The sequence below is a fragment of the Gambusia affinis genome, linkage group LG01 (assembly GCF_019740435.1).
Source record: "Gambusia affinis linkage group LG01, SWU_Gaff_1.0, whole genome shotgun sequence".
In the NCBI taxonomy this organism is placed as follows: Eukaryota; Metazoa; Chordata; class Actinopteri; order Cyprinodontiformes; family Poeciliidae; genus Gambusia; species Gambusia affinis.
This window is the reverse complement of record NC_057868.1, coordinates 42,234,621-42,250,341: the sequence shown is the minus strand read 5'-3', so window position 1 is coordinate 42,250,341 and position 15,721 is coordinate 42,234,621. Positions and strand designations below refer to the sequence as shown.

The following is a 15,721-nucleotide window of genomic DNA, read 5'->3' as shown; positions in this document are numbered from 1 at the left end:
TTTTTAGGTGCATTAGAAGATATCTACCCTTTGTTCATTTTTTTTTCATACACTTCATTTAAGACTTGAATAAAAATTAGGGAGAAATAAGTTGTGGACATCTCTGATGAAAGAACCCAACATGATGTAAAAGCTTTAATACTTTACAACGTATTAAAAAACGTTGGTCGACGAAGCCAATGTTTTGGGATAGTTATCTACATTTTATTTATAATCTTTTAAATATGCTTGACTTAAAATCACAAAAAGGCTCCATGTAACAAAAATGCTCTGAAGCAATGTTTAATAAATTATCAAACTTTTGTTGTGGTTAGAACAGAGGTCACTTGTAACAGTACGCTGCCACAAAGTCCTGTTTGTTACTGTAGAATATAATGCTTTAATTTGACACAGCATTCTGCTTTTCTCTTCAAAGTAAATATGTTTAAACCTTTAACTGAAATATAAAGTTATTTCTGGTTTTTGATGGAAATCTTGACCAAACGTCAACAAGAAAAGAATGTTCTCACTCAGCTGATTTGTTTTGGTGAAGAGGTGAATTCATTTTCTGCTACATTTTAGGAGAATAAAATACAGTTTTGTCAAAACGTTAAGAGTAAGGATGACAAAAAACAACAGATAAGCTGGGTATATTTCCCACCTAACATTATAAATTCTTTAAGGCTCTAATAGAGAATCAAAATCTGTTTTTAGGAGACAGTACTAGTCAAATGGCAGACACAGATTGAGATGGTAACATAACCAATCATTAAATATCTCTCTAATGTACCAAACATTGTATTATCAGATCAGTTTTATTATGAAATGTGAATATTTGTCCTTAGCTTAACAGATAATACTTTAAGCTGCATTTTAGAAAGGTACGGCAACAAAGCATGTTTCATTAAATAACGTACAGTAGCAGAGCACTTTCGGTTTGGGCATGCAGCAGTTTTTGTTTCCACATTTACTGCACAAATAAGTGGACTTGTCGGTTCTCATCACTAATGCCCCCTTTTGTTCATTCTCCTCTAAGTCAAACAGACTGCGAGCCCTCGAGTATCTGGCTCCTCTGCAGCCTCACCACAGGCCACACAATCTCCCAGACTCCCGAGTTTGTTGAGGCAGTCAGAAAAAAGGAGGAGGAGGAGGGCAGGGGTGGAGGGAACAAATTAGATCTGAAACCCATCCATCTGTCCATCTATGCCTCTGAACTCTCTGTGCATCCTCCCATCTCATTTTTCCTTTCACCTGCTCCACTTTTAACCTCCCTGATGTTCATTACGAAGGTGCAGACGGAGTGGTGCTCCTTTCTCGAAACCCTTTGCTGGTTTAGATGAAAAAGCACCGTGTCTTTTAGTGGCATGCATTCTTTTAACTACTTAGTCAAACTTGGTCAGATAGTTATATGGTAGATGTACACAGGCAGTGATGCTCTTCAATTTTCCAGGCAAGAATAGGGTGCAATCTACATTCCAGCCAATATATTCTCAGAAGGCAGCTTTGTTTTGCATAATAATTCAGTGAGCATGCTTGTTTAAGGTAAGGCAACTTTAATACAGTTCCCCCCTCAAGGCCTTTGTGGAGGCATTTTATGATTGATTTGTAATACCTCGTTGAAGCAGAGAGCCTATCTGGAGCTCTCCACTGGATAAACTCAAATTACTTTCAAGTCAGAGGAGCTTTCAAAGGCATATCAAAGATAACAGCATGTAATAAACTGTGAGTTGTGCATTATGACTGCAAAGGATGCACAAATTACCATGCCCAAGTTATCAATGGCAACATGGGGTTGACACAGGAATATTTATATGGCCAATCGCATGCTATCGCAAAGATGAGACACTCAGTTTTTAACACCTGCAGTAATGGATTTTTATTTTTTTCGGAAGAATATCAACCTGATTGCTGATACCCATCATAGTGAATGGGAGTAAAATTAATGGCTTTCAGTGTGTATGAGAGGATAGGAGTTGACTATGTTGCATACACATTAGTGTTGCCGGATTTACATTTTTAGAGAAAAACAAAGGTGATTTTGTAAGATTAGATGTTTTATTTTCAGATCCCGCAATGCTAAATGATCTGTCTTTAAAATCCTTTAAGATGGAATAAAAGAAGTCTTTATTAAGCTCCTACTTGTGAAAAATTCTGCTGGTAGTTGTGACGAAAATAAGTGAATAAATAAATAAATTTGGAACTAGGTTGTTGGTAGATTACTCAGGTAATCGTTGCACGTTGATCTGCGTCCGTTCAGACTCTGATGCCTTCTTACCACTTATACTCTTCAGAAAGTATAATTCCACTCCCATCGCCAGTCACATTATCAATAAACACCAGTGACCCAGTTCCACTGGCAGCATGCCCGCTGTATCCCACTGCTCCCTGTTTAACAGATAAGGTGAACCTTAGCTGATGGGTTCTGCAGAGTCCTTTTCCTTTCCATCCTCTTCTGTCTTAACTGTTCTGATACAAGTCAGTAATGGATTTATCTCTTCAAAGAATCTTGAAACAAAATCTCATGTTTCCTTTGTGTAAAAACCACTTGCAGTAAGAATGCCTTTAATTTAACTAGTTGTTGTGGAGGGAACTTTTTTATAATGGGATAGTTTCCTTTCAGTTGTTTGAAGGTACCTTCCAAGTCTTTTGAAGCGCAATGGTTATCTTATTTTGAAGAATCGACCACTGCTGAGTCAAATGATTGGATCACCTCTTCATGTTTGCCATCAAATAACACTACTTTTCCATTTTTTATTGTATTGTACAAGACAGGCAGGTATCTGCCACTTGATACAGATCATGTGTCATTTTGTTCCATTTCCACATCAATATCTAGGAGTTCAGTTTTGCTCTCCTCTGACCAAAGCATGGACTGAATGCAAATGTATGTCAAATTTTTCAGATTTCATGCCTTAACGGCCTAATATTTGAAGCAATTTTTTGTCATTTATTCATAGCTTTACTGTCACAAAATGCAGCTAGAGTTAAAATCTAAAGTTTTTCTCCTTGGTCCCTGACTTTGTGGTGCTTTGTGTTATAGGTAGGTCAGGATTACCAAACATTTTGTGATAAATTTCTAACATCCATCAACACATTAGTTTAAGTATTTGGTAGAATTTCCTTTTAAACTGTATGACTCTATTGAATTATTATTATTTGTGGGTATTCTCCCTCAAGTTTCTTACAACAGTTTGCTGGAACTTTGTCCCATTTCCCAAGACGGAACTGGTGTAACAGGTCAGGTTTGCAGGTTGCTTTGCTCACACTCTATTTATACTCTATCCAAGATCAGAGCTTGTGTTGACCGCTCCACAAGCTTTACTTTCTTGATCTGAAGCAACTTTTACTGACTGAACACTCATACTCTAGTTTGCATCGCAACTTTAACTTCTTGACTGGTTATTTCATTTTGGTGTGCTTCCTGATCTAATGGCCTTCAAATTCAAAATCTCAAATTACCTAAAATGCTGTGAATTAACCTATTAGTATCTATTAGTATCCAACAAAGGAACATTATTTAAACTTTTTGAAAAATGTTTGACGGCATGGTAATGTCGCTTTATGCAAATTAAGGTTATAACACAAAAACTCAAAAATTATTTCTTCCATCATCTAGGCTTTTATAAAACTGAAATAATTTTGGTAATCCTAACTGGAATCAGGGGAAATAATCTTTAGAAAATAATGGCATGATCATTATAAGTGACAGCCACTTCATATTTAGTAAATTTAGTTTAAATGGGTTTATTGTTCATCTCAATTTAAGTTTGATAATTATTTTATAATTATTTTGAGGCCGAGATACTATGTAGACAAGTTTCAAATCTCAAGGAATGAATTAATTTTCATGTCTCTAACTTACCTTTTAAACACAGGTAGGCAGACATGTTTATCAACCTATTGGTTGTGGAGTCTGACCACATTTGCTTTCTGCTATGAGACTGAAGGAGTGGTCGTCTGCTTCAACCCAAGTCTTGTTAGTTTTGATGACGCTGTAAATAAAACGGCTAATTATACACAACCAATTCCAATGTATCCTTTTGTTTTAATTGGTTTATAGCCATTTTTTTTAATTCTAACTGATCCTTGTACAGTATCTATTTAATCTAAACACTGTCAGACAATTAATTCAGTTGTTTCAAAATGTTTTATCTTTTCAAAATTACAATCTTTTATAATATTTTTTGGACATCCTTATACCACCACCACCACCACCACTGTCTCCACCTTGTCGCATCTGTGTGCCGATCTCTGCATGAACTGTCACATCCTTCAGCACGGTGCCATGTGATGGTTCACCTCTTTCTCCCTCTTTCACACATGTGTATGTGTCAGCCCGCCAAATAAATCCCCACAGGCTCTTCTCTCTTCCTCTCTTGTTATTTTCTTTATCTTATTTTGATATGCTTGACAGACGATGTTAGGCTGGAGTTCCCATGGTAACTGCATATTAAACAGGCTCGTCTGATGTCTTTGTGTTAAGTATTGTTGGTGGCGTCACTCCCGACTTTGGTCAGAAAAGGAGGGTGGGTGGGTGGGGGGGGATGCTGCCAGCACAGCATGGCGCCTGTCATTTTCCTGTCACTGGTTTAGAGTGAAGCTTTTCTTTCCATTTGACTTTGAAAGTGAAGGTTGCTAATAAAACACTGAAGTGTAAGAAGAAACAGTTTTACTGCGAGTATGCAGGAAACGCCCCTTTTGTCCTCAATTAAAGGATGCTTGTGAATGTTATACATTTTTAATGATTTCCATCAATCACAAATTGCTGACTTGTTCTATCAGTTGGTAATGATTCTTATAAACAAGCACTTAAAGTTTGCACACTCACGTTATCGTCTTATCCACTGTAAAATTGCTTGGTAAGATTTTTGATACATTTTTTTAACCACTAGGTGAGATTTGATGACGGCTTGAAATGTAAGATGCTGCAATATTTCGGGGCCATTTTTTCATGAGTAGGTGGATCACCAACAAGTTTTCTGTTGTCATAAATATAACCTCCTGTATGTATGGTTATGATTAATTGTTTTTATTTAAACACACTAAATTTTTAATATTTTTGTGAATAGTAATGTTCAGAATTTGAATAAATGGTGAGTTAGTACCTCTCTAGTTTGAAATTGGCTTTATATAAAAGCATTAATTTGTTTGATCAAATAAATTGTGGTAACTTAAAGCAACAGACTTAGGACTTGACTTACACTTTCTTTGTCGGGACTCACAAATACTCTCTTGTAATTTATGTAATTGTAATTGATGAATGCAGACTTGAATTATTTCAGCAAATGGATATTGTTGTCCCCTGTTACTTACGTTAGTGTATACAAATTATTGACTATCATGGCAACTTTGTGGACAGTAAACTTGGATTCTCTACAATGTTTTACAACATTGAAAGGAATTAATGCCTTCATTGACTAAGAATTTGCTGTTTGTAGGCCACAAACCTGCAGCTCAAACAGAGATGCTCGTAGTTTGCAGTGAAAAGGTGTGTTTGATTTATTACTTGTGGAAATTTGAGGACAAAGATAAAAACAGCATTGATTTCCTGATGACCAATCGCCTTTCCTTTTTCAGTTCAGTTTTGTTTTCTTCTTAACAAACAGCCAGCTAGCTAGCGCCCACTAAGAGGTTGTGACAAAAAATTTATATTTGAGTGAGGTGACCCATAAGTGGGTAAACATAAGTTTGCATGTGCCAATGAAGACGTAGCGGTGAGAGTACAAGTTTGTAGAGACCATTAGCAGTTACAAGTCATTTTTTTGTCTTATTCATTTTCCGAGTCCATGTTTCCCCGATCTTGTTACATATCCCAACACAATTTATTTTACTAAATGGATTAAAGAATTGCTTTGTGGGACAGTGCTGAAGATGTTTGCTCTTTCACTTATGAGCTCATTAACATTTTGGATATTAATCTCATAAATCAAATCATGCATTTTGACAGCTCATTTTTTAAGGGATTTCACTGGCTGATTTGTTTTAATCAGATTAGCTCAACTTTACAGTGACCCACCTCAAACTTCCTGCTCTCGCGCTTTTAATGTGCACAATTCCCCCACCTTCTTTTGCTCCAGGTGGTAATGAAGCAGATAATGCTAAGTCCAGTCATCGCTCAAACTGTCTTCTCATTTACAATCATAAAAGGACTACAAAGTATTCAAAATGGTGTAATATAATGACCAACACTGAATGCAAATACTTTTTGCATTCAGCATTTTGCAGGTAGCTGGTCTGACTAAAATCAGCCTAGCTACATGGAACGTTCCCTGGAAGGTTGAACTTGCAACCTCATTGATTTCCATGTCATATAATTTATCTTGTTTGCTGTAATTTGCAGCAGACTTAGGAGTTGTACTACTCTGTCCCCTTCAAAAACTGCTTAGGGCCACAGGTTTAATGAATGTTTGTATTTGGGTTATCTTGAACAAGGACATCTCTACAGTCATATTACCCCACTCATCCCTACCAGAGTTCACCTGGGTTCACCGAGCTGCCAGGATTGATGAACTGGATGTTTAGACCATAAGCAAGAGATTATAAAACAGAGATGGGAAAGTCAGAGATCACCTGGGGATAAATTTTCAGTAATTAGTTCATACAATAGGCGACTTATCTTGTGGTAGTAATTTAGCTGATACTGTATTTATGATAAATATCTATATTTAATTATATAGAGTTAGATGAGTATTTGCTATAAAAAACACTCTTCTGATGTATTTTTTATAGTAAATACTCATCCTTACTTATTCAGACAGGAGCTTTGATCTAAATGTGGTAATCTGAATCAGCTGCATCCACTTGGTTGGATATGCAGATGAGAGATCTAAGTTTGATAAGATGGATATGGGATATTTTAGGATCTCTGTTACTGTTTTTGATCTTTGATAAAATCCTACATTGTTTAAAATACAGCAGAGTTGAACAAAAAAAGGTTTGCAGAACAATTTGGGAATTGAAATGTTTTTCAAACGGTTGTTCTGTGACGACGGTGTTATAGGCTGTCGACTTGCCTCTGCAGACTGCTGCCTCTCGCAGTTTGGCTCTTACACGTGCACAACAGTCTTATTTTCCTTCACCAATCCGCTGTGCAAGTAGACTAACACTTTAGTTTAGCAACACATGCAGTGTTTCCTGACAGCACTCTGCTTTAGAGAGGTGAGAAATATCTACAAGCTGTTATACACGTGGTACTCGTGCTCTGTTTGACATATTTTTTTAAATGCTTCATTTGACAAATTTCTCCCACCATTTCACTGATGAAGGATGGGCCTGTGGGCAAGTGATGGCTGCCTGTAGACACATCAATTTTGGGGGGCCTCTAAACTGACAGAGTCTTTGTTTGAGAAATGACATGAAGACAAATGTGCTCAGGCAAGCCTCTAGTAAATGATGCATCATTGACATTATTTTGCCCCAGATGATCAGCCATCATGTGTTTTACTATCTGGCAGTATATCTAACCTGGCCTGTTGCAGACATTGATGGTTTTGTTGCACCATATTGGGCGCAGTCTGTTTCTTTATGTTCGTGGAGGCTCCTGCAGTTGGAAGCCATTTCTTTTGAGTCAGCGGTTAACAGACTTTACAGATGATTATAGACAGCAGCTGTTACAGGAAATGATTAATGTGTAAATTTACAAGAGAGGCCATTTTTGAAGATGCAGTGCTACCCATATTTGCTTTTTTGTCATTCCTAAATGTTTCAGATCAAACAAATTTTAATACCAGACCAAGATGACCTGAGTTAAAACCTCTTTTTAAATAATGCTTTCATTTATTGTGGGGCAAAAGCTAAATAAACCAACTTGACTCTATTTGAGAAAGTATTCAGAACTAAACCTAGGAGGGTGTCAATACTTTTTCACAGCACTGTACTGAAGGCTGCATGAGATGCATCTGTAATGGTGAAACATAGTTGAATTCATGTGTGTAACTGAGAATGACGTGTATGTCTAAGGGAATTTTTTTTCATCTTGGCTTGTCAAAAGGAGAAAAATAACTAAATGTGACTGATCAATAAACTAATCTAATATTTATAGGCATAGGGCTAAATGTAGCCCTGTGCAACAGTTAGCCCTGGTTGCATGGGGCTAAATCACAGGACATAACAGAAAGCAAAAATATTAGATGTGAAGAGACTATCTCCTTGTCTGTAAAATATACTGTACTGATGTGAAATAGGGTGGAAAAAAGCTGTAAAAGTATACAACACTGTGGGACCATCTGTGCACTCCTATACAGAGAGAGTTTACACAGGAGGAGGGGGAAGTGACTCATGCTTACTCCCATCCAGAGTGACTTATGGCATGTATATCCTTGCATATAAGCACATATTTACTCTAAACTTGGCCAGGAGCTACTGATTATGTAGATATTTTGCTTGAGTTATACAAGAGAGAGCACCCTTTTGATTTGTTGGCGTCTGTGATAAAGATGTTAATTGGCTCAATGTAAATCAGTCTTTTTTTGCAGTTTCGTAATAGAACAGGAAAAAAAAAACATTTAATGTGAGCATATTTATTCTGTGGAGTAAAATTATAGTGCCTTGAAATATGTTAGCCATTTTTTCAGAACACCAGCATTCAGTGGAAAATATGAAAACCAAGCCCATCTGATTCAAGGCTGGACACACAGTGCATTCAGGGGTGCATTGCACATACTTTGGTTGTAATGACTGATTATTTGGTCTACTTATCTGCCCTATTCTAATGGTTGTGTAGTCTTTATCACACCTAGTAGCCTAAATTTGTTGAGATGCTGCTGTGTGATTAGATGGGTTTGTATGTACCTAATAAAGTGGCCAAGACTATTACTGGTATTGCCTTCTAATGATGGTTAAATATCAGCTTCGCAGAAAACATTTAAAAACCAAAACAGTTGGAGTGTTCAATTATGCTATCTTTGTTAGAATCCTATCATCTGAAAATTTTAGCTTAGCTTAGATAGCTAAGCTAGCCTAGCTACTGTCTGTCTGAGGAGAATTTCTTAATTTTCTCAAAAGCCTAATAAAACAAACAGGAGCCACAAAAGCTCTGTGGTGTTGGGTTCAATGTCTGTTCATTGCTGTGTCTGTCATGCCTCCATGTTTCAAACTGTAATATTAGCTCTGGCTGGCCAAGGCACTGCTGTCATTAACCTTTTTGTAAACTAGGTTAGGTCCACTCTCTTACTGCTCAATTTATTCATGTGTAATTCAGCATGCTAGAGTGCTGTTTTGTTGTTTTTTTTAAAGTCTTTTTAACACCTCTCAGATATCCCTTCATGCTCTGTCTTTGATTTAGAACTGTCATCAAAAATGAAAACCCAGCTAATTTAGCAGTGGAAGACCTTTTTAAACGGGAACCTGATGGTTGCCAGAGTTTTGAGTTTCAGCACCTCACACGTCTCAGACTCCATTAACTCTCACACAGATGATTAATTGTGCAGAGACCAAAACGGACCTGGAGTGACTGATTCATAAAGGGGCCCCAAAATCAAATAATTAATTAACTTTCCAGTCGCGACACGTGTGAAACGAGAGCTCTGAAGTCATGATGGTTTTACTCGAGTCTCGATGTGATTTACAGGCGCATTGTTCTGACATCTTCTTCATTGAGGTTGACAATGAAAGCTTGTCTTACAGTGAAAATATCTATATGGCCTACGTTGTAAAGAGATCAGATTTGAAATAGAAGATAAGTGTCACAATTAAACAATGGACTTGAAATTTACACTCACTGGCTCTGCCACTCACCAAATTTTTGCCATTGTATATTCAGTGCTTTGTAAAAAATAATTTTACACCTGTTTAACTTTGTCACATTTTCACACATTGCTTTTCACACTGTTTTTCATTGATATGTGGTGAATCAGCACAACATTGAATGCAACCAATTGGCTACAGAAATCATCTAATTAGTAAACTGTGTGTTTCAATCCCTTCAGAATTTAGAGTTTTTCTTTGGCTTTTCTTAAATGGGCAGTGGGCAACTAACACAACACCTTGAAGACACCGTTGCTACTGTCAAACATGGGGGTGGCAGTATTATGCTGTGATAATGCTTTACCTTATCAGGACAGAGAAGCCCTCGTCGGCGTTAAAACGATGGATTGAGGTAAATGTAAGGTAAAGTGGACCGTTTGCAGCTCTGGGCCGGAGCTTCCCCTTTCAACCTAAACAATGACCCTAAACATTGAGTCAGAGCAACAATGGAAGGGTTTAGGTGAAGGTATAGTCAAGTTAGAATGAACCAGTCAAAGTCCAGACTCAGAACCTGTTGAGGATCATTTGGGAGACTTGGAAAATTTATGTTCACAGACTGTTGACCACTGACTCAGTTTCACACAAATAAATAAACATTCCAGTTTCTCAATGTTTGGTCTTAATGTTTGCTTGTTGCTCCCCCGTTTCCTAAAGATATCAGTCTTCAGGAAAAAAAAATAAAAAATGGGGTTCTGTAATTGGCATCAGAAATCTTCTAAATCTCTGTGTGGAACTGACTTTCATCTGTAAGAATTATAGAGATTTGCAGCTAATTATGTTATTCCAAAAATAAATGAATCAAACGGCCTCTTTAAAGTTGCGAAGGAAATCTGAAGAGTGACATCTGCTGCCTTTCAGGAGCCAGACTGCACTCAGCTTTGATGTAGCAAACTAAAAACTGATTCATCATTAAAGTAAAGACATGCTGTGCTACAGCCTTGTAAACTACAAACAAGCAAACAACCAAAAAAAAAAAAATACGGGTTAATGAAAAAATGTTTTTGGGCCATCCTCTTTAAGAAAAAAATAAATGCCATGCTGTGTTCTTGTTGACAAATACTTACTGGCCATTATATAAATGAAATTATTTTGCTCCTCTCTGAAATATTTATTTGAAAATTTCTTTTTTTTCACCACCCAGTACTTTTGATTTGAACCGCACCTAAAATTTCAGTTCAGGTTTTCATTTAAGGAGACTTTGTTTGTACATAATGTATCTTAATGACTCTATCCCCCTTTTTATGACAGTCCTTTGGGTTATCCCTGTTGCACTTTTTCCTTTCACTCAACTTTCCGTGGATATGACTGAGTGCAGCACACTGTGAACAACCTACTTATTTTTAATTACCTTCAAAGCCTTATCCTCATTCTCTATGACTGTCTTCTCGATATCTGTCAAGTCAGCAATCCTCCCCCATGATTGTGTAGGCATAATGCATAATATTTGCACCCAAAAATGTATTTTTAAAAATTCTAATTTTGCGACTAAATTTTGGATTTGTACTATCTGTTTGCCATAATTTAAAAAAATATAAAAGCTTGAAATCTTCAACTCAACGTGTACCGGATATATAAAGTTTGAGTTTCACTTTCTGAATTTAGTGACAAAAATATAAAATATTAAAATTGATTAAAAAAATAACGTAGTTGTACGAGTTTTCTTTGAAAATTCTGTCATGTGGACCAGGTGTGAAGCCAAGCTTTACTTATTGTGTCGCACTCGCACTGGGAGCTCCAGCTAAAAGAAGCGCTGCATGACTACTAATTGATATCTTTCCTACTAGCTGGAGTAGAAAAAGTTGGAACATTATGGAAATGACAGTGGGTGGCCACTTTACATCATCATTGACTGTAAACTAATGATGCGCACTGATGCAGAAAATGTATGTTGCTTAACAAAATGTATTAGCATGAAAGGGTAATTTAAGAAGATTAAGGCGTATTAGTGTAATTAGTCATGGTTCCTTTTCATGCCTTTAATAAATATATAGGTAATGATGAGGAAACTTGAGCTTACCAGAACAAACATGTACTGTAGGAACGATGGCGAACTAAAGTTTGATCATTACCATATGCAAAACTTTATAAAAATTTTGAATTTGTAAATGTTGAGATATATGATTCAACTTGAAAAATTTCTGCTAGCAAACATAGGATAAGTATGACAAAGTACTTAAATTATTTTGTTTTCACTTTTTTTCAAATAATGATATATTAAGAGAAAAAGATATCAAAACAATTGTGTTCCTATGTGAACAAGTAATAGCACCCTATGTCTAATAGCTGGTTGTTCCCCACTTCCTCTGCCCTTGTGTGTTCTGCTAGAACTGGCTACAAGCCTTTTATATTTTTGTGGAGGACTTTTGACCCACTTTTTTTCTTTAAGAATGAACATTTTTAGCAATAAGCTGCTAAAAATACAGCTTATTGCTAAAAATGATGCTCTATAGTCAATTAGATTTCAGTCTGGATTTTGAAGAGAACATGTCAAAACCACAATTTGTCCTTTTTTTAACCATTTGGAGGTGATTTTTGTTGTTGTTGTGCTTTCGGTCAAGTTCCTGGTGCATACTCAAAGTATGCACAGCATGCTTGAGATCACTGATGGGACATTATACCTTACGATTTTGTAGTAGAGAAAATAAGTTATTTAAATTCTACCAAGGTTTCCAGTCTACAGAATGCATTTTTTAACATCTTGGGGACATTAAAAGTGTTGTTTTGGTTAACGTCAGACAAGTCTTTGTGCTCTTGTGTTTTATCACAGGGCCAATTTAGTTTGGATGACTCTTTTCCCTTTATTAATAAAATCCTCATTTGATAACCATGTATTGTATCAACTTAGGTTATCTCTGTCTGATGTTAAAATTTGACAATCTGAAGCATTTAAGTATAGAGGGAATCTCTGAGATGAAAAATACCTTCACACAGCAGTATTTAAAAACTCCCTAAAGCCTGTGACCCTTTCTTCACCTTTTGTTGTAATGCTAAATTTGTTCTGGCCCTTTATCTCGCATAATTTATTTCTCTGGCCCATAAAAGCGATTCTGAATATCAGCCATTTTTTACGTGTTACCTGGAGCAACACTGCTGTCCAAGAGTCTGGTCACCTTCAAGCGATAAGCTTCCTCGGTCTCCTCCTTACCGGCGTGTCGCAACATTCTTATGCTTCTTAAACTCTCGACCTCTTCGACTTAAACTCTTCCCTCTATTCTCTTGTCTCATCCTTAGACACGTTCCCGGTGTCCTCTCTTTCCTCGGTGTCTTCCTTTCATTCTCTATCTCAGTGGGCTGCTGCAGGGCTCTCAGGCTGATGTAATTTATGCTATCTCCTTTACTAGCGTGAGAAAAGAGCGTCCTGATGCCAGTGCTCTTCAAGCTGAGTGCTCCTGTGGGAGGCTGGAAGCCAGGCCCAACTCAGCTATACACTTTAGCTAGGCGCACAATGCAATGACCACAGATATATTAGGAGACCAATACCGGATAGCGGCTCGGGATAATTAAAGCCTCTCTGGTAGTAGCTGTCGGCTGTAGAAGAAATTGAACGAGTTGTTGCTACAGGTATATCTGCTGTGAGTCATTCCACCACCAAATGCCAGTGGAAGTCAAGACTCAGTGAGCTGTCTGTTGATGTGAAAGCATTTGGCTCACAGGTCTCGAGTCTAATTGAGCTCGTCGGACAATTTGACTTTTCACAGCACTAAAAGCTCCATACCGATTTTGGGGATGCTGGAAAAGAGTTGATGTTGACTGTTTACGTTTTTTTTATGTGTGTGTATATATATGTGCATTCACAGGGCTGTAATCCATTTCTATGACAACAGAGGCGATTTTGGCAGGGGAAATGAAGACGGCAATGGAGGGTGACGCCAGGAGGACCAATCAGGTTGGCGCATTGTCTAACTCAGAGCAGCTGTAGTCGTCTCAATCACTTAGGGCCCTTCCAGCTTTCTAGTTGATATGCAAGACAGCTCGCCCTTTCTGTCAGTGCCAATAACTAACATCTTAAAGCAGTGGCTGACCTTTCCATGCGTTTGCTGTTCATCTTTTATGTTTAAGACCAAATTGTTTGCTGGGAGAAATACTTAACACTTCCTGAAAATCAAAATTTTATTTCCCCATGAAGTTTTTTCACATTAACTTCACAAACTCTGATGTGTTTTATTTGGATTTTATGCGAAAGACCAATGTAGTGCATTAGCGTAAAGTTTTTAAAAAAAGATCACACACAATTTGAAAGGTACAATGCAATTGTTTTCAACACTATTCAGCCGATAAATAAAATTAGGTGAAACCAATCACCTTGAATGGTTGTATTTAGAAAAAATAAACTGTCTAACTTTAAGTAAATTAATCTCAGTATAGTTAAAGCAGTTACATGACGGCCTTAGAGGATTGTTGAGAACATTGGTGAACAAATGGCACCGTGAAGGTCAAGGAAGGCAGCAGATAAGGATGGGGAGAAAGATGAGCAGAATTTTAAAGCAGGGTTGAATTATACTACAATATTTTAAGCTTTGAACACCTCATGGAGTACTGCAGTTGGAAAGAGGATGGCACCAAGCCATGGCCATCCACCTAAACTAGATGAGATCATCTAGTTTAGGTGCAAATTCACTTTTCTTTTTTCTTTTTCCCTTTTTTTATGTGACGTAATACAAATTTCACTGTTTTAGCATGTGTAGGTCTGTCCCATGAAATACGACTAAGACACATAGCCAGTTTATGGTTGTGATGCATCAAAATGTCCAATAGTTCAAGATGTAAAAATATTTTTGCAAGTTACTGTATTTAGATGAATAGTGTTGGATCCCTGTTCTTTTTCTCAGGTGTGTTTTCTCTCTCCCAGGTTCCTGAGGACCAGGGCGAACTGGATGACAGCTCAGAGAAAACCCCCAGCAAAGCCTCCAGGTCGCCCCAGAAAACCACCAAACGGCTCAAGACTGTCCCTGTCAAAGTAACTCTCCTTGACGGCTCAGAGTATGACACTGCAGTTGAGGTATGGTTGCCCACTTAATTAAGTCATGACATTGATCTTAAAACATATATTTAAAAAAGAAAATCCTTTTTTAAAAGAATAACTTCTACAAAGGGTAGGGTTAGGGTGTTTTCTGATAAAATCCATTTACTTGGATCAGGAATCTTAAATGAAACACTTATGTGAAGACTCAGGCTATGATATCAGATTAAAATCTAAGGTCACCGACCTTTGTTGTATTGCAGCAGAATTTAAAGCTTTGTGAGCTACTTGAAGATTTTCTGTCACAATGGTGGTTCACTTCTTATCGAGACACACAGCCACAGTAACTTGAACACAGTTAAGCTAACCAGCAGGTTGTCTTACAGATAAAAAAAATAAGCCTGGATAAAAAGCTTTTCCAACTGTTCAAAGTATTTTTCTTGGAGAAAAGGAACAGATTTAAAAGCAACTGGCAGATGAGAAAAATCTGGGCTGATTTATCTTCTCAACTTTCACTTATAAACCCTAAATGATATGAAATAATTACCGTCTTTCAAATAAGAAAATATGTTGTATTGCAACATCTTCAGACTGTTTCTGAATTTGACTTATAATGTCTGTGTGTGTGTGCGTGCTCATCTTTTTTTTCATTTTTTTATTTTTTCATGCATCCTGTCTTGACATAATATACATTAGATGAATATTGTGCCTGGGTAGTCTTGTACTACAAAAGGGATATCTCTAGACAGGATCGTAATTGTCTTTATTAAATCGAGACTGCATCTAGCATAAGAGTAGACAACCACTTTACTGTGAGACTAGCATGTGTTTGTATGACCTTCAACAATTTGGATTATTTGTGCATCAGTGCATGGGTGTGTGTGTGTGACCATCTGTGTAGAAGTAACTGCCTTTGGGTTGAGTGTGTGCATGTGAGTGAGCCTAACCCCTGAAGCTACACAGTTGTTTGTGGTAAGAACAGTAGAAAGCCTGCAGCACTCGACACCTGAGAGCAGCAGAGAACAGGTGGACAAAGCC

The 15,721-nt window shown here is 37.2% G+C and overlaps 1 protein-coding gene across 8 annotated transcripts in view; it reads left to right on the top strand.

Annotated features, from left to right (window-relative positions):
- si:dkey-178k16.1 (band 4.1-like protein 1) overlaps nt 1-15,721 on the top strand; it is a 43,276-nt gene that overhangs the window by 1,422 nt on the left and 26,133 nt on the right. For all 8 annotated transcript variants that reach the window (XM_044125662.1, XM_044125652.1, XM_044125643.1 and 5 more), the window contains exons 2-3: nt 13,521-13,609; nt 14,573-14,722. In XM_044125662.1, the coding sequence (XP_043981597.1) occupies nt 13,538-13,609; nt 14,573-14,722 (222 nt within the window). In that variant the 5' untranslated portion in view covers nt 13,521-13,537. The remainder of the gene's footprint in view (nt 1-13,520; nt 13,610-14,572; nt 14,723-15,721) is intronic.